General features: G+C 45.5%; 1 protein-coding gene across 1 annotated transcript in view; it reads right to left on the bottom strand.

Annotated features, from left to right (window-relative positions):
* Positions 1-25,903, bottom strand: part of LOC136578718 (zinc finger protein 665-like) — a 62,683-nt gene that overhangs the window by 25,278 nt on the left and 11,502 nt on the right. Inside the window, exons 4-5 of the mRNA XM_066578894.1 lie at positions 21,064-21,963; positions 14,691-14,785 (exon numbers count right to left, since the gene is read on the bottom strand). Coding sequence (XP_066434991.1) covers positions 14,691-14,785; positions 21,064-21,963 — 995 coding nt within the window. The remainder of the gene's footprint in view (positions 1-14,690; positions 14,786-21,063; positions 21,964-25,903) is intronic.

Genomic DNA, 25,903 nt, shown 5'->3' with positions numbered 1-25,903 from the left:
GGGCCCACAGGAAAGCTTGTCCCCCCCAACAGAACTGCCTGACAAGATGGACACCCACGATCTGTCCCCCCCCCCCCCATCTGACTGGTCGGACCCTAACCAACCCACCCACCGAAAAATTCCCGTAACATGAACCTTACCATAAGCGGCAAACCGGAGCAACAGACCGAGGACCCACACGACAACCGATAAAAGGCTTAAAGACAAATTCGGTCTAGGCTTCTCCAACCTAACGATCAGTGGAAGCCGGCTACGATCCCTCCGATCCGGTGTTCTTCCACGTACCCCCAGTAGGGTATCAGGGTACCGAGTTCTACCCCCTGGTTGTGGGGGAACGGGCATCCTGATTAATAGTCCAAAGTTTAGCACTACAACTAATTTCTCAGGTTCCGATTGTTAATGTGTTCACCCCCCTAGTGTGTCACTTGTCTCTCCCCCCTAGCCCTCTCCTTTTTTTTTTTCTTCTTTTTCCTCCCCCCTCTCTTCTTCTTTTTCTCTTCCTCTGGCTGCTCTGATTCCCCTCTCTACCTCCTTGGGCGGCTCCCTCTTCACCTACGAATCCCAATCCTCTAACCCTCAGTAACACCAACCACCATGCCACCTGATCTCTCTAATCTCTTAGTAACCTCAATCAATGTACAGGGCTTGAACATCCCAGAGAAACGGTCCTCCATCCTCCATCTTCTATGGAAGAAGAAAGCGCATGTGGCCTTCATCCAGGAGACTCACTTCCGCACAAACGCCCACCCCAGATTTGAGGATGCAAGATTTCCAAACGCGTACCACAGCACGAACGCAGATTCCAAATCCAAGGGGGTCTCGATTCTAATAGCCAGCTCCATCCCATGGGAGATGAAGGAGATTCGACGCGACCCTGGAGGTAGATACCTGCTCCTCAAAGGTAAGCTCGCATGCACACCAGTCACACTAGCGGCAGCATACTCCCCCAACTCCAACCAGGTGACCTTCTTAGAGGGGATCCTGGAGGAGCTGGAGGACTTTAAAGAGGGCACTCTGATACTCGGCGGAGACTTCAACATTACCTTAGACCCAAGGATAGACACGTCCAGGGGGAGCGATAGCCTCTCATTGTCAGCACATCGCAGAATTAAAAAAACACTCCACAAATACCAAATAGTAGACGCCTGGAGAATCCTACACCCCACGACCAAAGATTACACGTTTTACTCCCAGCCACATAACACATACTCAAGAATTGACTACTTCCTCCTCCAGCATTCGTCGCTGCAGACGCTAGTCGCAGCATCGATAGACAATATCACAGTCTCAGACCACGCCATGATCACTATAAAACTAAAACTCCCCGCCCTACACAGGAGAGAGTGGCACTGGAGGCTCAACGAATCACTAGTCCACGACCCGTCAACCTCAGAAGAAATACACAAAGCACTAAAAGAATACTTTGAACAAAACGATACACCGGAAGTAGATCCACTGACTGTATGGGAGGCTCATAAATGTGTGATCCGGGGAAGATGTGTGGAGATTGGCTCCCGCATCAAAAAAGAGCGGGGTGCACACTTAAAAGGGTTGCTAGACCAAATCCAAGTGTTAGAAGCAACACACAAAACCACCCAGGACAGCGCGAGGGGAGCGGAGCTGCTCCAATTAAGAGAGAAGGTACGCACATACTGCCTGGGACAAGCCAAAGGAAACATAGTAAAGTGCAGAAGACACTTTTATGAATTTGGCGACAAACCAAGCCGTGCACTAGCACGGGCACTGCGCACCACAAGGGCCAAAACCTACATCCCGCACATCAACGACTCCAAGGGCCAAACACTACACCTACCGAAACAAATAGCCGAGGCATTCCGGGAATACTACAACTCACTGTACAACCTTACACCGCCACAATCAGAGCAGGAAAAAGTACATAAGAAGGCCCTGATCAAGGAATACCTGCAACGAGCTAACTCCGGTAGATTTACTCCAGGAGCGATCGCCTCAATGGAAGAACCAATAACCCCGATAGAACTAGCAAACGCACTAACAGACTCTCAGACAGGGAAAGCGCCAGGCCCAGACGGTCTCACTTTAACTTATTATAAGAAATACGCAGAGACTCTCTCCCCCACCTTCATAAAAGCCTTTAACTCTATAACATCCGGGAAACAAATACCAAGGGATACTTTAACAGCACACATAACAGTTATCCATAAAGAAGGGAAAGACCCATCACAATGCCAGAGCTACCGACCTATCTCCCTATTAAATGCAGACCTGAAATTGTTCTCTAAAATTCTAGCGAACAGGATCTCCCCCCACCTGCAATCTACAATCCACAAAGATCAAGTAGGATTTGTCCCGCTAAGAGAATCTAGAGACAACACAACAAGAGCCATTAATTTAATACATTTAGCTAGAAAACGGTCCCTACCAACATGCCTTTTATCAACAGACGCGGACAAGGCATTTGACAGAGTGGAGTGGGATTTCCTGTTCGCTACCATGACACACATGGGAATAGGCCCTAACATGATGCATTGGATCACGAGCCTATACTCTGGCCCAACGGCCTCAGTGAGGGCTAATGGTCAGCTTTCAACACCGTTCCGGATCTCAAACGGCACTAGGCAAGGCTGCCCCCTGTCGCCCCTGATATCTATCCTATGCTTAGAGCCCCTGTTAGCACAGGTCAGGTCCAACCCCAATATCCATGGGATCAGAATAGGGGACACAGACCACAAGATCGCGGCATACGCGGATGATCTTCTGTTCTTCATCTCGAAGCCACGAATCTCATTACCAAACCTAATGATGGAAATAAATAAATACTCTGCACTATCCAACTTCAAGATAAATTACCACAAATCAGCAGCACTGAACATCTCCCTCCCACAGCACCTGGTAGAAGAACTAAAAGGGCACTTTTCGTTCTCATGGGCGAGGGACCACATCCAATACCTCGGGATTCACCTAACACCATTTATTCGCGGCCAATTTCCCAAGATTACTAAGTAAGATCAGACAGGACCTTAATACATGGACGAAGGGGACTTTCTCCTGGTTTGGCAGAGGAGCAATCATAAAAATGAACATCCTCCCGAGACTCATATACCTATTACAGGCTCTCCCAATCCACGTACCGAAACAATTCCTCAAGACCCTACAATCACAGGTAACATCATTCATCTGGGCAGGTAGGGCCCCACGAATAGCAAGGAGCACACTGTCCAGACCAAAAAATGAGGGGGGGATAGGTCTCCCAGATTTCGGGAAATACCATGAGGCAGCTCACCTAGTAAGGATCATTGATTGGCACCGGCACTCAGAGATTAAACAATGGGTCATTATAGAGCAGGCAACATCCTCCATACCATTAGTGGTTCTCCCCTGGTTAGACAGTCCAGCGGCCACAGACATCGCGCAGCACCCCACTATTGGACCGACACTGAGGGCATTCACCAAAGTGTCAAACAGAATGGACATATCTCCCAGACCCTCCCCAATGCTACCAATCCTGCACAACCCAAGGTTTCCACCCGGATGTGAAAACAAAACTTTCCGTACATGGTTTGCTGAAGGCAAATATAGGGCAGAACACTTCCTACAGAATGAACAGTGGCCCTCGATGGAAACGCTAAGAGAAAACGGGGACTCAGCTCCATTACCACTATGGCAGACACTACAGCTAAGACATTTCCTGCGAACACTACCACACCCTAGCGAATTTAGGAAACACAAAACACAATTCGAAGCTACATGCGGCGCAGATGGCCCCTCCAGACATACATTATCCAGAATGTACAATATCCTTAACTCACAAACAGGGGAAACACCACCAAAATACCTAGCGAAATGGGAGGAGGAGTTAAGAATCCAGCTAACCCCAGAAGATAGAAACAGAATATTCACTATGACACACTCTTCCTCAGTCTCGAGCAGAACTCAAGAGTCAGGGTATAAGATACTCACCAGATGGTACAGAGTGCCCTCACACCTACACAAGCTATATCCATCAGTCTCCCCAACATGCTGGAGATGCGGAGTAGGTCAAGGGACTATGCTGCATGTCTTTTGGGACTGCCCAGTGCTAGCGGACTTCTGGGCAGGGGTATGGCGGATCACCTCGAAATTTACCCAGTATCCATTACCAAAAACACCAACATTTTTCCTGTTACACCACAGTGATATACCACTAACGGTTTACAAGAAATCAATAGTGTGCGCTCTGGTAGGCGCGGCGAGATCATGTATTGCCAAGCTCTGGAGAAAAACAACTCCACCCTCGATAGGGATGTGGCTTAACAAAATAGGATGGATCATGGAGATGGAGGACCTATCGGCAGCACTTAAGGGCACACAAGAGAGATTTAGGAAAACATGGTATCACTGGATAGAGTTCCAAGACTCAGTTGAATACCGCTCGCTACTTAGCTCCCAACCCACCTGAACTAGCTACAAGTCCACATGCATATCTCGCCCTCTCACCCCCTCCCTCTTCTATCAGCTCCCCCCCACTAAAGGAGTCAGCCTCTCTCTCTCTCTCCATCTCGCTCTCTCTGCACACGCTTCACCTCCCCACCCCACCCTCCCACATACAAACCCCAATCGTCTAACCCCTATGTGTCCTGTAAGTCTAGTTAGTAACCCGGTTAATATGGTACATCACAAGACAACCCAGTTGTATTTGTACTAAAACGTACCAAAGGTTAAGTTAAGAAGACATTTAACAAGACTTCAAGTGTTCCAAGCCAGTTTATCATAGATTTGAGATATATTCCGAAAAATTTTCTTATCCAAGCTACAGTCATTGAAAGAGACTTGCAGTTCGAGTTACTCAGACTCCCGGAAATGACAACATGATTGTAATGGAATATGGTTAAGCAATAAATAAAGAATTTATAAAAAAAAAAAAAAAAAAAAAAGAAGAACACGTCAATCTCACAGTTTGTAATATGGCTTCATCAAGTAGAGACGGATGTGTGAATAAGCCTGATGCCTTCTGCTACACATGTGGATGCTACACCCTTCCTCATCAGAGACGGAATATAACGTCTTTTGTGAGGCTTGCTTACAAAACTTGCTTCAAAATTCCTCTTGGTGACCAGGACAAGAAATGGTCTCCGCATATTGTGTGCCATAACTGTGAAGAAATGCTTCGTGACAGGATGAAAGGAAAACAAAAGGGTCTACCTTTTGGGGTTCCCATGGTTTGGTGAGAACTAGAGATGAGCGAGCATACTCGCTAAGGACAATTGCTCGAGCGAGCATTGCCCTTAGCGAGTACCTGCCTGCTTGGAAGAAAAGGTTCGTGTGCCGGCGCGGGTGAGCGGTGAGTATCGGGAGTGAGCAGGGGGGAGTGGGGGGAAGAGAGGGAGAGAGAGATCTCCCCTCCGTTCCCCCCTGTTCTCCCCCGCCGATCCCTGCCCCCCGCCGGCACCAGAACCTTTTCTTCCGAGCGGGCAGGTACTCGCTAAAGACAATGCTCGCTCAAGCAATTGTCCTTAGCGAGTATGCTCGCTCATCTCTAGTGAGAACCCAAGGACCACATTACTGACTGCTATTTTTGTCTTGTCATCATAAGCGGTGTAGGGAAGAAAAATCGTCATGCAATCGCAAACCCAAATATACCTTCGGCAATAAGACCTGTACAAGATGGTGAAGATCTCCCGGTTCCACTTTTCAAAGGCTTTGCAAGTAAAGGAGGTGAAGATAGTGAGGACGATGAAGATCAAGATATGGGGGATGAAATGGTTCTAGAAAGAGAAGAATCCTCATGTGACATGGCACAGTCTTCATGTCCTCAAAAACTTAATAAACAAGAACTGAGTGACTTAGGGTGCATTCCCACGAACGTATATCGGCTCGGTTTTCACACCGAGCCGATATACGTTGTCCTTGTGTGCAGGGGGGAGGATGGAAGAGCCAGGAGCAGGAACTGAGCTCCCGCCCCCTCTCTGCCTCCTCTCCACCCCTCTGCACTATTTGCAATGAGAGGAGGTGGGGCAGGGGTGGGGCTAAGTTCCCTGAATTAGCCCCGCCCCACCACGCCCCATTGCAAATAGTGCAGAGGGGCGGGGAGGAGGCAGGAGCTCAGTTCCTGCACTTGGCTCTTCCATCCTCCCCCCCCCCCTGCACACGAGGACAACGTATATCGGCTCGGCGTGAAAACCGAGCCGATATACGTTCGTGGGAATGCACCCTCAGTGCGTGATTTGGGCCTCTCCAAGCAATTATCAGAGCTGTTGGCCTCAAGACTACAGGAGAAACATTTGCTAAGTCGCTTAGCAACAGTTTCTTACTTTCGAAAGAGAGAGCAAGATTTTATTTTAATTTTTTTTAGAGGATAAGGATTTTATTTTTTGTCACGATATTCCAGGCCTTCTCCATGAATTAGGGATAAACCCGTACAGTGCAACAGAATGGCGATTGTTTCTTGATAGCTCCAAGCGTAGCTTAAAGCAGGGGTCCCCAACTCCAGTCCTCAGGGACCACCAACAGGTCATGTTTTCAGGATATCCTATGGTAAGAACACCTGTGGCAATGTCTGATGCACTGACAATAATTACATCACCTGTGTAACACTGAGGAAATCCTGAAAACATGACCTGTTGGCGGTCCCTGAGGACTGGAGTTGGGGGTCACTGGCTTAAAGGGTGTTCTCTTGCACAATGGTAATGTCTACGGTTCAGTTCCAGTTGGACACTCTGTGAATTTGCGAGAAGAGTACAATGATGTCAGGAGAGTAATTGATCTACTGAAATATCATGAGCACAACCGGATCATTTGTGTGGATCTGAAAATGGTTAACTTTCTTCTTGGGCAACAAAAAGGTTTTACCAAGTATCCGTGCTACATATGTATGTGGTATAGCAGAGCTCGAGAAAACCACTGGGTACAAAAGAAGTGGCCATACTGAGAAACTTTAGAAGTAGGTTCGTTCACAATGTTTGCTTTTCCTATCGTCAGTCACGACAGAATAATTTCCCCCCCCCCCCGCTCCACATCAAGCTTGGCCTGATGAAGCAGTCTGTGAAAGCATTGGATACATATGGCGATTGTTTCCAGTATATTGTTTCTGCACTCACAGCTTTATCTCTTGAGAAAATTAAAGCAGGAGTGTTCAACGGTCCTCAAATTCGTGTTCTTTTACGTGATGAGAAATTTGTCAAGAAGATGAATATGAAGGAACAGGCAGCATGGATGTCTTTTGTAGAAGTTACTAAAAATGTTCTTGGTAACAAAAAAAGCTGAGAATTATGAGGAACGTTTTGAAAAAATATTAGTGGCCTTTGGTGAACATGGATGCAACATGAGTGTTAAGCTGCATTTCCTTAACAGTCATCTCGATCAGTTCCCAGAAAACCTTGGGGATGTTAGTGATGAGCAGGTAGAACGCTTCCATCAGGACTTGTGTACAATGGAGGAAAGATATCAAGGACGATGGGATAAGAACATGATGGCAGACTACTGCTGGTCCATAAAACGCGATTGCCCTGAGCCAGTACATAAACGCAAAAGCTATAAATGTAAATTTCTGCCGGACTAGAACTAGTGCCGAATATAATGGCCTGTTAGAAAGGTGTTGTTCATTATCATTTGCATCATATCAACTAAGGTTTTTATTTCCCTATGTAGCATGTACTTAATTGTGTCGAAAATGCCTTAAAGTGAAATATTTAAATGCTAAATTGCAAAAAAACTAGAGCTTACAGTAAAAAACTAACTCCAGATTTGAAATCAGTATACTCAAATTATACTAAAACAAATGTTCATGTAAATACAACAAAAAAATTGTTGTCAGTGTAATCATCTACAGAAATCTTTAATTAAGAATCAGATGTGCCCAAGATACCCTTTTGCTCTGCTCCATCCTGCCCTTGTGGGGATCCAGAGCTTCCCTCCTTAATTAAAAGAGGTTGTTCTCATCTCAGATTATGGTATGGCAATAATGATTCCTGGCAAGCAGATGGGGAAAAGAAGAAATAAATAAAACAGAAGCGACATCAGGTAGGATATGGGGTAACTGATTAAGTGGATTAAAAGGTGAAAAGGAAAATATGCGTATTAACTCACCCTGAAATACTGGGGTCTCCTTTTGTAAAGGGAGCTCCGGTATGTCCACAGTCCTGGTAGGCAAGAATAGAAGTTTACACACACCGGTCCTCTGGACATCTAGTAGTGGAGAGCATCAATGGGAATCCGGGCATATAGGTATATATCGGAAGAAAAACAATTACAGCAAAATAAATTTCGGCAAATCAAACATACTAAACATATCAGTCCCACGAGAAAGCAGTAAAACACTCAAGACATTATCCCCCTTTACCTGGCTAGAAAATACAATCGATTACCTGGGGATCAAAATCACCAGAGAAGCGGAAAAGCTATATAGCGCCAACTTTCTACCACTCCTAACGCATGTCAAAAACCTCCTACGTTCATACGACCTCCCCTACCTTTCTTGGTTTGGGAGAAAAAATATCCTTAAATCTTATGTTATGCCTATAATCACCTACAAACTTCGTATGTTACCAGTCCATATCCCAAGCGCATTCTTTCAATCTCTCAAAGCGGGATTTATAGGATACATATGGAAACAAAAAAGGCCAAGAGTCGCCCATACCCTCCTAACAAAGAGGAGATGGGAGGGAGGGATAGATATGCCCTGTGCCCACGACATTTATAAAGCCATACAACTGGGATACTGGTGGGACTTAGCGAACCCAACGAGAGATCCCCTCCTACAACAGCTGGCCAGAGCCACACATGGCGGGACGTGGCTGGAAGATCTTTGGCACCCCTCAAAAAGCGCACATAGACTCAGTAGATGTGACCCCCTGCTGAGGGGCCCCCTCGAGACCTGGGCTAAACTGAGCGACTCGCTAGCACCGGACCCGTCCCCAATAGCTCCAATAGGTACAATATGCAAATTGGTGGGAACCCTGACGGATCCGGCAACCAGAAGCGTATGGGCTAAATGCACAAATAGGAAAATAGAGGACATCCAACAACTAGCAAACAAAAAACCGACAGAGGTGATCCAATCCCTCTTCCCGGAAACGCAACTCTCGTTCTTACAAAAAGCACACATCACTCAAATAGCAGAAGAATTTAGAAAGAAATACAGGTCCACCAGACCGTCCACGCCATTCGAGAAATTCGCTCGGGAGAACCCTTCAAAACGCATAGGCATAAAGCAGGCTCTGACTCACTACGTAGCCCCAACGAAAGTATCCAAACCGGCATATTTGACCTCTTGGGAGATAGAGCTAGACATTTCACTATCACATTCAGACACGAAAGCTATCTTACGTAGGGCCTTTGGCTTTTCCCCCTGCGTACTTCTTCAAGAAAGCCACTACAAATTATTATCCAGGTGGTATAGGACCCCTCAATGGCTCTTTGCTCATAAGCTGGCCCCGCATGAAAAGTGCTGGAGGTGCGACTCAGCGACGGGTTCGTACCGCCATATATGGTGGGATTGTGCCACCCTAGCCAATTTTTGGAAGGGTGTAGAGAACTCAATCAAGAGCGTAAGACCTGACTTTGCGCTAACGCCTGACATAATCTTCCTCAGCAGGCCATCACCTACCTTCCAACCACATAGAGATAACATGATAGCCCTACTCATCGAGGTGGCCAAAACACTTATCCCAATCCGGTGGCTGCAAAAGACCCCACCTACAACCGACCAATGGAGAGAGAAGGTAGACCTCCTATACAACCTAGAAGAATTAACCAGCTGGAAAACGGGGACACATGACAAGTTCTTGAAAAAATGGGAGCTGTGGAAGCGCATGCAGTAGAAACCCAGCATGGGCCGCGTGGCGCAAAAAAACCTTGGGTACGCGACACAAAACAATAAACGCTAGATGGGGTAAGCTGTGAGATCCCGGCCTTACTCACTTGTACGCACGCACACACAGACTGAGAAACTGCAGAGAGATATGGCGACCTAAAAATGCAAAAAACACTTCAACCTAGAGACAAGCAATCGTAAGGGACTCAAGTTGCTTGACACTGCTAGACCGTCGGGTGACGGGCGGGAGCTGCTGGGTGGAGAACCGACCGGACCTACCACTCAGACGAGCCCCATACCGAATCGACCCCCCCCCCCTACTTTCCGCCCCCCACTGCCCCCCCCCCTCCCTCTTCTTGTGTTATATACTCAGAGGGTAAGACCTAGATCAACAAATGCAAATGGTCAAATAAGACACTTCTGAGCGAAACGCTAACTCAAGTTCGTTAATGTAAAGAATATAAGTTAACAGTTGTAAAGCATTGCATGATGTTTATGGATAATCTTAATAAAATTTGATTTAAAAAAAAACAAAAAAAAACAATTACAGCAAAGGTCAAACCTTAAAAAAAACAGTGCTCCAGGTTGTAAACTGTGGAATATTACATGTGAAGCACTTACTTCTCAGGGGTGCCTCTGATGAGTACACCCATAATTCAGAACATCAGTACAATCACAGAAAACCCACTTCAGGCAGGTACATAAATTCCAAATCTCTTGATGACACACCGGGATTTGGAATTTATGTACCTGCCTGATGTAGGTCTGTGATTGTACTGATGTTGTGGATTAGGGGTGTACTCATCAGAGGCACTCCTATGAAGTCAGTGCTTCACATCTAATCTCCCCTTGATTATGGAACTGTTTGATAGAATCTAAGGAGCCAAGGTCTTCACTAAACTTGACGTGCAAAGTGTATAGAGGTTTGGATGCAGCAGGGCAATAAATGGAAAACTGCATTCAACACTTGTGATAGGCACTACAAATAGCTAGTCATGCCCTTTGGACTCCATACTGCTGTCATATTTCAAGAATTTTTGAATGACATTTTGTATGATCTATTGAAAACCTGTATAGTTGTTGATCTGGACAATAGTATAATATTCTCTACTGATCTCACTACACTTTGCAAGCAAGTGAGAACGATCCTTCAACATCTCCTTGGCAATGGTCGGTTTGCAAAGTTGGAGAGGTTTGTTGTTGAACACATAAACCTGCCCTTCATAGGATATGTTACCTCTGATACTGGCCTCTGGATGGACCCTGAGAAGTTGTTTGTGGTTCTTAATTGGCCTAGACCACAGGGTCTGAAGGCAAAGCAACACTTCCTAGGCTTTGTTATTATCGACAGTTGATACTGCATTTTCTTTCCTTACTGCACCAATTTCTGAACTTACCAGGTGAAAAGCGAACGTCAGACAATGGATTGCTGAGGCTTAGATGCCTTCCAGGAACTAAAACAGGCTTTTCCACAGAAGCAGTTCTTCATCGTCCAAATGTCACCAAACCATTTTATCTTGATGCCTCCTCCTTTGCACTTTTGGTGAAAATGTTAAAACGGATGCTCTTACCCAATCTTTGATATTGCTAACTTGTGTACAGAGCCACAGCCTATCATTGAACCAGCTAGTATAGTCTCTGTGACTCTGCTGAGCTTGACAGATATTTTACTTGGGAAAACTTTTGTCCATACAACTCAATGCTCCTGTATCTTGCCCTGGTGTTACCATTCCAGGCTAGAAATGAACCCTTACCATTAATGAGCAGTAGGTTTATTGTTACTATTGCTGGTACCAGAGTCTCCTTAGCTATATATTGTGATGGCTTTCATCAGCGATCAGCCCAGTTCCTTAAATTGCTCTGTAATCTGGTTTGTCGTAGATAAAGTCTCTAAATTAGTGTATTCCATTCCCTGCCTAGTTTCTCATCTGCCATGTGGCTGGATTTTCTCTTCAACACATTTTCTATCTTCAAACTGTACTCCATGGTCAGAGACAATGTGTTATGTACTGCTTCTAAACTGCATCATAAAGTTTGCTGGACATCAACTTGGACCTTTCTGCTTATCACCTACAATCCAAAGGACAGTTGGAATGTGTGAACCAGACACTAGAGATATGTTTGCAGTGAGGGTGATCAATGCGTGGAACAGTTTGCCAGGGGAGGTAGATAATTCTCCATCAATGAAAGTTTTCAAACAGAGGACTGGACAGACACCTGTCTAGGATAATTTAATGAATCCTGCACTGAGCAGGGGGTTGGCCTGATGACCCTGGAGGTCCCTTCCAACACTACAATTCTATAACACCAGGGCCGAAGCCAAATTGGTCTGTGGTACTGCAGGACCATATCCACTATCTTGCCACCTTCCTTATTTGTTTTATCCCTTTCTTTTTTTTATTAGTACTGTACAAATAGTACTACTAAATGTAGCCCTGGTAAAACTCTTAGGACACCAGTTAATGGAAAAAACATTGGGAAGGTGGCAGTGGGTTTAATCTGATTTGAAATGTAGTCTTCCTCTTGTCATTAAGAGACGTGCAATTGTGTGTAACACAGTCATATTGAGTATATGTTCAAACTATCGTACAATTGGCACTTATAACTGATACCTTTTACTAGGAGCAAGTATAGTGGCTTTCAGTAGCCCTACCAAGAGTCAATTACTAGGATATTCTATCTACACTAGAGGGGTTAAGAACTACTATTTTTTATTTCACTTTGTAGGTTTCCAATTTTGGTTACTGTAGAAGATGTTAAATTTTAATATTAGGTGATTAGGATTTTTGTTCCCTATGGCATTTGGTAAGTATATAGTTCAGCAATCCAGATCACCATGTGGGGCTATTCCGTGAGAAGAGAACCACTGCAAAAAGAATGCTTCAGTTAGAAGTGGGGAGGAAAACATTTGCTATACAGGGAAAAAATATAGACCAGATTACAGTTTACCCATTAACATCTAGGCAAACACCAGAATGACTTAATCTGCACGGAAAGAAGCAGTCAGCAAGGTTTACTCTCAGATGCAGATGATGTCTGGCAAAAATAAAATCATTTCACAAGAGGAACCTGATACGGACTGGAGAGCATGGTGGTGAATATGTTATGGCCTGGGATTGTAATACTGTGTTAGCACAATGGAGCGCTATAGCTATGGATTAGTACAAGCTGCTCAAAGAATCACAGGTCACACACACTGCATTTGTGTAAATCGCAAAGGATTCGGTTTATTTGTTAACCAGATAAAGATTTTATAGTCCTTTAAGACAAATACATTGAGAGCGAGACTAAAGGGCACCTGACCTAACTTGTTACGCCTGTTTATTACTGAATATTAAACTTAGCATGTGCAGGGACATCAGTCTCTGGGCCTTTTGGCCACGTGCAGTTTGCCAACTCTCTGACGTCCTTAATAAGTAATCTACAAGCATTCCTGAGCTTACTTAATATTTACGTGTATTCAACTGTGTGTAGAAGATCAAATAAAACATGATGGCAGGGCGGAGCTAACTGATAGTGGTGTAGGTCGTACCTGAGAAGAGCTCCGGAGGCAGCGGCTACTCACCAGCGCCAATTTTCTCACCAGACAGGGACCATGGGACGCAGGAGAGGCCAGAGGGCTTTGGGCCATCCGGCAGAGAGGGGAAGGCTGGAGCAGTTTCTGCGCCCTACAGTGGACCCGGCCGGCGGCCGCATGTTACCCAAGATGGCACCGGCAGGAAGAGAAGGAGAGCGTGGCAGCGTGGCCGGAGCGACGGAGGCAGAATCGGAAGCTGGTGAGAGAGGCTCTATGGGGTGGGAGAGCCAGGGGACAGGGGAGGCAGTAGAAGACCAGGGCTCCTCTGCGGATGCTTCTGTCGGCCCCTACAGAGATCACGGGGACAGGCAGCAATACACCCAAGCTGACAGGCAGCTCGTCTCTTGGCAATCAGCCTCAGCTTCTGGGGAGGTGCTGGACTGCCTCCCTCCTGGACATATGAGCGGGGACGATGAGCCTCTTAGCCTCATTAAACTGCCATTCAGAAGGGCCCAGACACCAGGCAAGAGGGGGCATTCTCAAGCCAACACAACAGGATCCCCTGACAGGGAGGAATGGGACTGGAGGGCTCACCTGCGCTCCCTGCCCACTAAAGGAGACCTAGACAGTTCTCTGCACAAGCTAGAAATGTCACATAAGAGAGACATTTCAGCCCTGCAAAAGGACATTATACAAGTGGGCCACTGTCTCTCGGAGGCTGAGGAAGTTCAGGAAAAGCTATTAGAAACTGTGGAATCCCACATAAAGGTCATCCAGGGCAGTCATCACAAATCTCTAAATTATTTCTACACTTAGATGACCTGGAGAACCGCCATAGGAGGAATAATGTCCGCATCAGGGGTCTAGACGAAAATATCGAGCAGGCTCAGCTGGAGGCTTGGGCATGTAAATTCTTCAATAGCATCCTACAAAGAGCTCCTGACAAACCAATTGAAATCAATAGAATTCACCGCACATTGGGCCCGAGGTCCCCTGATCCTGCAAGGCCACGCGATGTTCTATGCAGGATCCACTTTTATCAAGAAAGGAGCTGATCAATGGCAGACGCAGAGAATCAGAAAACCTGTCCTACCAGGGTGCCCCCATTCTCATTCTCCAGGATCTGTCTCGCCGCACACTCCAACTCAGAAGAGCCCTGAAACCACTTTTGGTGGCTCTGAGAGAGAGGGACATCCACTATCAGTGGGGGTACCCCTTTCAACTGCAGGCTTGTAAAGGAAACAAAAAGGTTACTTTTAGATCGCTTGCTTCCTAGGATCCTTCAAAATGCCAATGATCACCCTCCCGGATTGGCCTAGCCGGGATGGTACACTGGCTCAGGCGTTGGGCTCAGCATGGCAGAAGGTTGGCGGCGGGGCAAAGAGATAAACATAGCCTACTAACTCGCTGTCCCACAATGTTTCCCTGTCCGTCCAATTTGCTCAGGATGGTCGGGCTCTCACCTGTATCCCCATGCGGGTCATTCTCCGGCATGCACCCTGCATGGAAGACCAATGAGTTATGTTGGTGTTGCCTTATTTTTGACAAGCATCTCCAATATGGAGCCGGAGACGTTGGAGGAGCGACCTCGCCTTTGGTTCCCCCCACCCTCCGATTGGAGTAGCAGCCAGTGTGCTGCTTTGAAATGTTATTTCTCATACCCGGTGATGTTCTGTTTGGAGGTGCCAAGCTTCGAGTTGTTTTCATGTTCCCTTTTATCCCCCCTTTCCTGCTCTCCTACCCCCCCCCTGTTCATTTACAGGTTCGAGCTATGGGCTTTACCCCTCTAATCTCGTGTTTGCATACCAATGGCTGAGGTGACTGTGTGTACCTATAATGTGAAGGGCTTTAATATTCCAGAGAAGCGGAGCCAAATACTATATCATCTTCATAAGAAAGGAGTTAAGGTGGCCATGCTACAAGAGACCCACTTCAAAGCTGATGGCGTGGCACGCTTGGGATCCAGATTTTACACCACCTGGTTCCACATTCCTCACCCATCCAAGAAGGCTGAAGGGGTCTCCGTAGCATTGCACAAATCTCTTCAGCACATAGTTGTTTACCATGCTGAGGACCCATATGGGCGGTACAACTTCTTGAAGCTGGAGGTTCTTGGGATAGTGATAACATTTGCTAACGTATACTTCCGCAATCAGGACCAGATTGCTTTCGGGGATCGAAAATCTCCTTAATGACCCCCTGTGTGTTGGCAACGTAAAAAGAGCAATAGCAGAGTTTGAAGAGGTCCACAGAGGGGACAGCAACGATTTTCCCGTTAAATGGGAGGCCCTCAAATGTGTTTTGAGGGGTGTCTTCATTTCCTATGGGTTCCGTCTTAAAAAGGACAGGTCTGCCAAACTAAAGAGACTACTTAAAGAGCTCCACATTAAAGAAACACAAAATAAGGGCTGCCCCACGGACACAACAAAAGCTGAAATCTCCGTGCTGCAACATCAAGTTCTGTCTTTATTGGACCAGAAGTCGATGAGGTTCAGGGATAGAATGCGCCTTTGAGTATGGAGACAGATGCGGGCGGTGGTTGTCCAGGATCCTTCATCCCAGAGCTCCTACAACCCACATACCCAATATTCAGACTCAAAGAAGAGGAGTTGCTCACTCAACCTCGGAAATTTTAGAGGTAGTCCATACATATTATAGTAGCCTCTACAACATAAAACAGAACCTCTTGCCAAGCTGTGAGTCGGGAGTGGATGGGATCGAGGCTTACCTCAACAGCTATGCCCCTGACTCTATAGGAGCAGAAGAGTCTCTGGAAATGGAGGGAGACTTTACACTCTCTAAACTATCAGAGTTGATTAGGGAGCTTATAGCGGGGAAGAGTCCTGGCCCAGATGGGTTTACCTCTAAATTCTATAAACTCTTTAAAGATGAATTGGTGCCATTAAGTCTTAGGGCCTTTAACGCGATATCTGGGGGGTGTGCCTTCCCGACACAGGCCCTTCAGGCCCATTTGGTGGTATTACCTAAACCGGGGAAAGATGTCACTGTCTGTGGCAATTAACGACCCATCTCGCTCATAAACCTAGACATAAAGCTATTCACTAAACTGATTGCAACTCGCTTACAACTTTTCATCCCAAAACTGATACATAGGGATCAGATGGCGTTTGTCCCGAGGAGAGAGGGTAGGACAATGTAATAAAGTCTGTGTCCTTGGTGTCGAGGGCGCGGCGTGCGGGGTCCCCGCTTTGCCTCATGCGGTTGACGCGGAAAAAGCGTTTGACAGAGTGGGATGGAGATTTATGGAGGCCACTCTGCGTAGGGTGGGGCTGGGACCCCGCATGAGTGACTGAATAACGGCCCTATATAAGAACCCATCAGCCAGAGTAAGGGTTAACGGAGCCCTGTCAGATACTTTTAACATTCAAAACAGAACAAGACAGGGGTGCCCGTTGTCCCCCTTCCTATATATTCTAACAATGTAGTCTTTGGCCAATGCCATCAGAAAGAATGATTCCATCAGGGGGGTGCGGGTGGGACACACGAACCATAAGCTGTCCCTATTCGCAGATGATCTTCTTTTATACCTACCTAGCCCGAGTGTGGGGATTCCAGTTTTGATGCAAGAATTTGGTAGATTTAGTGAAGTAAGTAATTTTAAGATTAATCTGCAAAAAACGATGTTTTGAATGTTACCCTTCCTCGAGCTGAGGTGCAGCTTATACAGAGACAGTTCCCTTTTAAGTGGCAAGCCACCTCTATCAAATATCTAGGCATTCAACTTCCAGCCGACCCTTCTCACACGTTCACCCTAAACTTTAAACCGTTTCCTGGAGAGACAGAATCAACTTGGTTAAAATGGACTCCCTTCCAAGATTTCTGTATCTTTGCCAGGCATTCCCCATCAGATTACACAGGCCTTTCTTGAATCACATTCGTTCCTTGATCACCAGATTTGTGTGGAGAGGTCGTAGACCTAGACTAAAATATAGCATGCTCACTAGACCCAAGGAGCTGGGAGGTCTTGGTCAGACGGATTTCTCCCTATATTACAAATATAATATAGCAAACTGCGTCCTGAACTTTCTCAAACATCGGGAATCTAAGCTATGGGTCGAAATAGAGCACAATTTAGATCCCAGGCTGGCCCAGGGGGCGTTCTGGAACCCAGGTGGTCTGCTCAGGGACTCATCTGGGTTGTCTCCTTTATTAGCACAACTGGTGGATGCTTGGTCGGGTTTCCCACGAGGTGCTCACTGGTCTCGATTCCAGGCCCTCTCACTCCGCTGTTGGCTAATCCCCAATTTAAAGCCTTTGAACAGAATAAATCCCTGCTTTTTACCCCAACGATCTCGTTTCCACACCTGAGAGATGTGATGGGACAGTCAGGACTGAGACCTTTGGTGGAGTTCTTTGTGGACTCCCACACCCCACCTGGAACATGGATGAATTACTTACAGCTGAGGGGCTCGGTGGATTCCCTGGCACCTGGACTGCAGCTAATTAAAACCCTCACTCCTTTCGAGATTCTTTGCATGTCCCCCAGCTCCCCGAGACATCGAATCTCCCTCTTATATAGGATGACGTTGGACCGAGAGATGGGGGATGGGTCCCCAGGGTTTGTGGGGGCGTCGGAGGAGGAGGTGGAAAGACGCTTTTCCTCAGTGACCTGGCAGAAGGCTTTTACCCTAACATAAGGGGACAGCCTTTTCCAGATTGCAGGAACTTAATTTCAAGATTTTAGCACGGTGGTACAGAACCCTGGAGAGTTTACACAAGATGTTTCCTCGGTCCTCCTCCCTCTGTTGGAGATGCTCCAGTGGCAGGGGAAATATGCTCCGAATTTGGTGGGAGTGCCCCCCGGTGGCTGCGCTGTGGGCGGACGTAACGAGGTTATATAATGACATCTGTGGCCTCTCGGTGGTCCTCTCCTTTGAGACAGCAATATTGTCCATGTATCCGGGGTCAATTGCAAGCGTTAAAAAAAGGGCTGCTGCGCTTCTTTGTCCAGGCTGTCAGACAGGTCATCCCAAGATTCTGGCGCTCCAGCCGGCACCCCTCTAGGGCCCATTGGGTGGAGGCGGTCAACACGCTTGCACGGTACGAGGAGATAAGGGCTGAGGAGGACATGGCTATAGCCGGGTTCTACGCGATTTAGCAGCCGTTGCTCGATTTCAGGTCAAACCCCAGACTTGGAGACTGGGTATCCATGGGGTCAATCACGTCATAGGTCCCTCGTCCTCCCTTATCGGCTTTGTAACGGAGTGAGTCTCTTCTCATCATCAGCCCAGCACAATGGGGACAAGGTTTATACATGCCCGTGGTCCCACATACTTAATATGTAGATGCATTCTCTGCCCACCCCAAACCCTTCACCCCATATCCCCCCCCCTTCTTCTCTTTTTCTTTCTTGCTTTCTTTTAGTATTTAGATATATCTTCATTAAAATGGAAAAGTTGGATAGAGGTTTGTTCCTATGTGGAAGGATTCATGGGCCAAGTAACGGGGCTGTGAGTAAGCTATGACTTGTGCATTTGTGTACTTATTATATACCCACACTCTTGTGTTACATGTATTTTGAACAACCTGTCCGCATAAAAACCTTTTGAACCAAAATAAAACATGATAAAGAGTTCTTATTTGTGAAGTATAATACACTTCTAAAGCAAAGTCCATATTTAGTCAGCTGTCCAGCCACACATTTGTGTGAGCGAAGGTCAATCACAGCTTTCTTCTTTTAGCCTTTATAAAACTTCTGATTGTTCATATGAATACACATAAAGTAAGATACAGAAAATGGAATGGGGACCACTATGGTTTCTCTCACAACTGCATCAGGACCTGTTCAGCTCATCTTGAAAGAATTCATTATCAATTCTTTATTGCACCTGTTAGCGCAATTTTTGCTATTCGATATACTGTGTGTGCCAAATTAGCTTGGAGAGCCTTTCAAAGACCACACGTCTACATCATGTGTCCCAAAAGAGTTTGTCTTTATTTAGGCGGGTAAAAGTTTAAATAAAGTTTCAACACAGGAAGTTAGGTAATTTAGGATATAGTTACATTATTTTGTGTGCTGATAGGTCATTCTCAGAGGGAGGTATTTGTGAGGTAGCTGTGAGATCATTCACCCAGGAGGAGCTTCCCTTGAGCACGCTCTGTTCATTCTTCACTGGTTGCCTGAAGGAGATAATTCCTGTCTCTCTCTCCAGCCATTTCCTGTCCCTCTACACAAAGACATTCCTAGATAGGTTTCTGCCAATTAGAACCAGTTTCACGAGTTTATGGACACAAAGCACTGCTCCTTCAATTCTTGTGGAGGTGGGGAGATGCTCCCTTCCCCGAGAGGATTAGATTAGAGACACAATATAGCATCTTCATAGCTGACAACAGAAAATACATACAAAATGGTGAACCTATCGGCCATCTTCCACACACCAAAGACTGCTTTTTAATGTGAAATCATCTATTCGAAAGCTTGTGGCTCAGCTGAAAGTAGACCTTCCAACACGGTGATGACCCTAAACATATCAGTAAACCCACCAAATAATGGCCGAATAGGAAGAGAGAAACGGGGTGTTGGAAGGGATGAAGTATAAAGCGGTTTCTGCAGGTTCTCCATGAAAGAGTGGGAAACAAACTCTCCCATATAAGAAGCTAGTAGACAGTGAGGCCTCAAGCCCAATATGGAACGCATCATAAAAAAAGAAAAGCATAGTGGACACATTTGCACATCTTCCATGCTTTGGAGCAACTCCTAGTTGTGGCTTACAGATACTGATACAGAATGCTGAACAAAATAGCAAAAACAAAATATACCGTTTAAGGCCGCCTGCACACTGGCTGATTTGTATTACGGAATCTGGAATGGGCATCTGTCTCTGAATTCCGCAGCAAACATGTTATTTAAAAAATGCTTTTTCCTCTACACGAGCGAAAATCAATTGCAATTTTCCGCTCTTGGAAAGTCTCTGCCATTCTAGTTTCTCCTGCAGTAAGGGTGGAGTTATGAATACAGTAATAAGAATGGAGACTCATGGTGACGATTCACTGTGACTGCCATGATAATAAGTAAGCCTCTTCTTCCTTATATTCACCATACTTTTCCTCCATGCATCTCGCGTGCAGTTGACGTCAAGTAAAAAGCATTTAGGTGTGTGGCAGATCTAGGCTAATTACACTCACAAAAAGCAAAAATTCTATTTAGGTCAGATTCAGACAAGTATATGCACAATTGCGTGTGCATGAGCGTAGCGTTTTTGTGGAATGAATAATACTTATTTGCGCACGCATCGGCGTATCTTACTGTACTGTTTGTGCCCACAAGACGTGTTCATTTGCACGCAGCAAAAAAAAATGTACCGATTTAAAGGGCTAATTAGTCCGATTTCCATATGTGTTCTTTTTCCAGTGGAATTATGCAGCATATCATGCATCTCTTAGCGCATTTTTCACACATTTGTGTCTACCCCATTGACTTCTATGGGAATCTTTGGTGCACAAATACACAGGAAAATAGAGCATGCTGCATTGTTTGGAGGTTTTTTTTTTGCGCAACCGAAATGCGCAGGAAAAAAACAATACACATGTGAACGCAGCCATTGAAATCAATGGGTTCCATTCTCGGCATATTATGCGTGCAAATACATCTGTGAAAATTTGGCTTGAATGTGAAGACAGTCTTCAATTGTTTTGTTTGCTCTTATGGCATTTCCCAAATTCCTAATAAGAATATGGTTTCTCCTCAATGTGAATTCTCTGATGGCTTTCAGAATTAATTTCATTGTAATACATTTTCCATGTATAAAACATCAACAAAGCTTCTCTGCTGTATGCCTTCTCTCATGTTTAACATGACCCGATTTATCTCTAAAGCATTTCCCACAAAACGAACATGAATACGGCTTCTCTCCTGTGTGAATTCTCACATGTTTAATAAGATCTGATTTATCTCTAAAGCATTTCCCACATTCTGAACATGTGAATGGCTTCTCCCCTGTGTGTATTCGCTTATGTAGAAAAAGATTTTGCTTGCTTCCAAAGTATTTCCCACATTCTGAACAAGAAAATGGCCTCTCTCCTGTGTGAATTCTCTTATGTATGACAAGATTTGATTTTTTGGTAAAACATTTCCCACATTCTGAACAAGAAAATGGCCTTTCTCCTGTGTGATTTCTCTCATGAATGACAAGATCTGATTTTTTGGTAAAACATTTCCCACATTCTGAACATGAATATGGCCTCTCCACTGTGTGACTCCTCTCATATAGAACAAGTTTTGATTTTTCTGTAAAACATTTCCCACACAATAAACATGAAAACTGTGTCTCTCCTATGTGAATTCTTTCATGTTGATTAAGGCTTGACTTACACGTAAAACATTTCCCAAATTCTGAACTGGCATCTGACTTCTCCACTGTGTGAGTTCTACTCTGTGTACAAAGACCTGAGCTTTCTGTAAACGGTTTTTCAGATTCACCACAATGAAACTTTTCTTCTCCTTTCTGAACTGCACTTGTGGTAACAATCTGTGATCGGTCAACAGAAGGATCCTCATGATTAGTGAGATTAGATGATAGATCTGTACTGTGAAGTCCTGGATGTACATTAAAAGTAATAAGGTTTTCTTCTGAAGAGTGCTGCGGGATATCCTCATCTTCTACTTTACAACTTAAAGATAACATGATGTTTCCCTCCGAGTCCTTACTGGGATTTTCTGTCAGAATTAAAAAATAATTTTGTAATTTTCTTTCAAACTGCAAACACAAATGTATAACCCTCCTTTTAGACTAGAAACACAGATGCAGTTTTTTGGGTGTAGTTTGAACCAAAGCCAATAGTGGATCCAGTAGGATGTAAAAATCCTTCCTTTATATTCCCATCTCTTTACAACCTACTTCTAGGTTTGGCTCAAAACACTGCAGTAAAATTGCATAAGAAACCATCACAAAACTGTATGTGATTCCAGCTTTATGAAGCTTTGTATAACAGGCAGTACACACACATGCAGTCCATATAATGTGCAGCAGCCCTAAAATATAAATCTATGTATCTAATACCCCCGAAAATAAGGTACACTGTGTAAAATATCTCCTAAAATAGTTTTTATTGACACTCCATCAATACACAGAATGTCAGATGGTTGATACTGAAAAGCAAAAAGCACAAAAAGGAAAAAGGGATACAAAATAGAAAACGCCAGGATGTGATTAATGGTGACAAAATAAAACTAACCTGCAACTGATTGCCAATTAGACTTCTGCTGTGTAAAGGCTCATTTACATGGAGCGATGATCGCTCAAACGACAGTTTGAGTGACAGCTTTGAGCGATCATTTTGCATAAACTATTAAGTAGCTACTTAAGAGCAATTAAGTGTGCAAATTAAGCCTTAAACTGAAAGCAGTTAATAGCCTGAGGGCTCTTATCTGAATTTATCCTTTATTCTCCGATAGAAACAATGCTATTAGCACTACCCCTGGAGAACTGCTGATAAGACTGAAGGACGATTTTTAGGTTGGACTGAATTTAACGATCAGCTAGCAGTGCCCGAAAAGTGCACGATGGCCGCACGTTTAGATGCAACGATTATCGCTCAAACGATCGCTTTTTAGCAATTTTTGAGCGATCATCGCTCCATATAGAGGGTCCTTTAGTTAACAAAAAATACTATTACCACCAAGCACAAGGGGTGTAAAGTGTACAAGACTATCCTCAAAAGATCTTGGCATCCTAGCTTCAATAGTTCAAAATGTTATCAAGAGGTTTGCTATTTGTGGAACAGTCAAGAACCTTCCAGGATGTGGTAGAAAAGGGAAGATTGATTTGAAATGTGTGAAAGAAACCATGTCCAACATCCAGAGAACTTTAGGCTGAGCTGGAAACTTCTGGAGTGATGGTTTCAACCTGTACTATACACCACATATTAAATGAAATAGAGCACCATGGGCAATGGTCAAGGAGTACCCCAATACTGGAAAAAAGGCAAAAAAAAGTGCCAAAAGTCATAAAGCCAAGTCGCAATCCTTCTGGGAAAACGTTCTGTAGAGAGATAAAACCAAACGAGAATTCTTTCACAATGCACACCAATGTTATACTTCTAGATGACAAATTGAAGGTTATGGCAGCTGGTCATGGCTAACAGCGTCCTCCATCTCTTTGCTGTCGGTTGCAGCCAGTGCCATGTCCCTCAGGGTGCGGGCAGACGAGCGTAGGCGTATTTACGTTCGCACGAGCGCAACGTATAATCGCCCGAGCGATCGTTTCTCACCGATCACGACCAGAGCTAGAAAGGGTATTTTCGTTTGTTCCTACTTTGCAAACGGTCTTTTCGGCGATCGAATATGCTTTGGCGCGTATTTCGGTCGCATATGTTCCGTTTTTTTTTTAATTGCCGTTTTTACGCGCCGTAAAATCGCCCATGTGAACGAATACATTCAAAACCATTGCCTCAGATGGTCACGTATATACGTTTGGTCGCAAAAACGCGCCGTTTATGCGCTCGTCTGCCCGCACCCTCATGTTGTATGCGGTAAATGCAGCCTCAGGGCTCAGTCAGACGGGCGTTTTTTCGCGCGATTTGCGGATCGCATGACGGATGCGCATCCGCAAATCGCGTGACCGGTGCGCGCAAGTCACCCGCAAATCGCCCGAAAATCCGCTCCTAGCCGCGTTTCATTAGAAACGGGCCGGAGTTGTCCAGCGCAGTGCATTCAATGGAGACGGCAATAGAGCCGTCTCCATTGAAAGCAATGCGCTGCGGGCGAGCCCGGGATGAATTGTCGGGAAGGGCTTAAATATATAAGCCCTTACCTGCAATTCATCCTAAAATGTGTTAAAATATAAAAAAAAATGGAAACTCACCTTCTGCCGGCAGCCGAAGCTCCGCGCGGCCGCCTTGCAGTGGGTGTGAAGGGGGTGTGAGTCAGACCTGCCCCTAAGGCAGCAGTCACTCACCCATTCATGAATTCATGAATGTGTGTGTGTGTGTTTTCAGCCTCTGATTGGTCAGGGCTGTGACCAATCAGAGGCAGATCATTCAGCAGGCGGGGATTTTAAAGCCCCGCCGGCTGAATAGTGCCGAGAAGCAGTTCAGGAGAACTGACAGCGGCGGCGGCTGTACTCCGGCTGCAGCGGAAAGGTGAGTATGCAATTTTTTAAAATTTTAACACATTTTAGGATGAATTGCAGGGAAGGGCTTATATATTTAACCCCTTCCCAATTAACCCCGCGCACGCCGGCAGCCCATTGCTTTCAATGGAGCGGCTGTATTGCCGCTCCATTGAATTCAATGGGCAAACATCGTTCTTCTCTGCCACAGCTGTTACAGCTGTGGCAGAGAAGAATGATTTGTCTTCTATATGTTCTCAATGGGGTCGGCGCCGCTGCCGCCGGCCCCATTGAGCGCATATACAGAAGAGAACAGGAATCGCAGATAGGTGCGATCTGCGATTTTTTGTTCTATAATTTATCGGACGAGCGCATAAAAAGCGCTCATGTGTCCGATACCATTGCAAAGCAATGGTGTAAAAAAAAAAAAAATCGCCGGACGCATGCGCATGCGCAAATCGCGGCTAAAAACGCCCGTCTGACTAAGCCCTCAACTGTCAGGTTTCCAGGTCCCCATAGTGTACATGCAAGCTGGTTGGCCCTTTAAAGGAAGGCTGTGTGTGCGCAAGCAGTTTTTCCATCCCCACCAATCCGGATAGGCCCCTTGTTATTTAAGGCCCTCTAACCCGCTAGCATGTGCCTGGTGTCTGAGCAATTAGTCTAGTCTAATATGCAAAGGTGTTTTACTTGTTCTGACTGCCTCATGGTTTGACCTATTCAACTCAGCTTTCCCATCTTCTTTATCTTTGTCCTTGGCTTGTTTCTGGACCTTAATCTAGCTGCTGCATGCCCAGTAATTTGGCCCATTATATCATTATGCAAGAATTCTGCCTATCTTAACTTTGTATTGCAACCACATGTCTGCCTGCTCCATCCGTAGGGAACTACAGCAATCCTGACTAGTTTCCGTCACTGACACAACACCAAGACTACTTTTGGGGTAATAGCCTGGGAATCCCTACAGCAAAGACCATATCACAGTTGGGATTAAAGGGTGAATACGAGGGAACCCACAGGTACTGTTTTCAGGAGTAGCCCCAAGGCAAACCAGTACGTGGCATAGTGATTCCATACCAACTGTTCTTATAGTTTTGCTCAGGCCACAGACCCCACTGATGCACCATTGGCTGAGCAAGAGGAGCTGGAAAAGAAGTTTCACGCCAGTATATGCCAGGATCGTAGGTTTCTGTTCCTGCAACAAATTTCTGGTTATTTGAATGCCCTGGATCCAGCCTCAGCTGCTGCTCAAATCAGAGACCAAACTGTCTCCATTAAACCTAATCCCCAAAGCCAAGCTCTCATACAAGAGGTTCCGGACCACATCTTCCTCTGCCTTCACACTACCATGAGGATACAAAGACCTGCCAAGGATACCGGAATCAGTGCTTGATTCACTTTGAGCTGCAGACATGCCAATTTCCTACAGACATGGCCAAGGTAGCATTGATTAGGTCTCCCCTGTCTTTTGAGGATCTACTCTGGGAATGAGAGGACCTTATTACTGGCAATCTTCAGTCTTTCCTGTGTGCCTTTCACAAGGTATTTGAA

Source organism: Eleutherodactylus coqui, chromosome 9, assembly GCF_035609145.1.
Source record: "Eleutherodactylus coqui strain aEleCoq1 chromosome 9, aEleCoq1.hap1, whole genome shotgun sequence".
Classification (NCBI taxonomy): Eukaryota; Metazoa; Chordata; class Amphibia; order Anura; family Eleutherodactylidae; genus Eleutherodactylus; species Eleutherodactylus coqui.
This window is presented reverse-complemented; position numbering and strand designations above follow the sequence as displayed.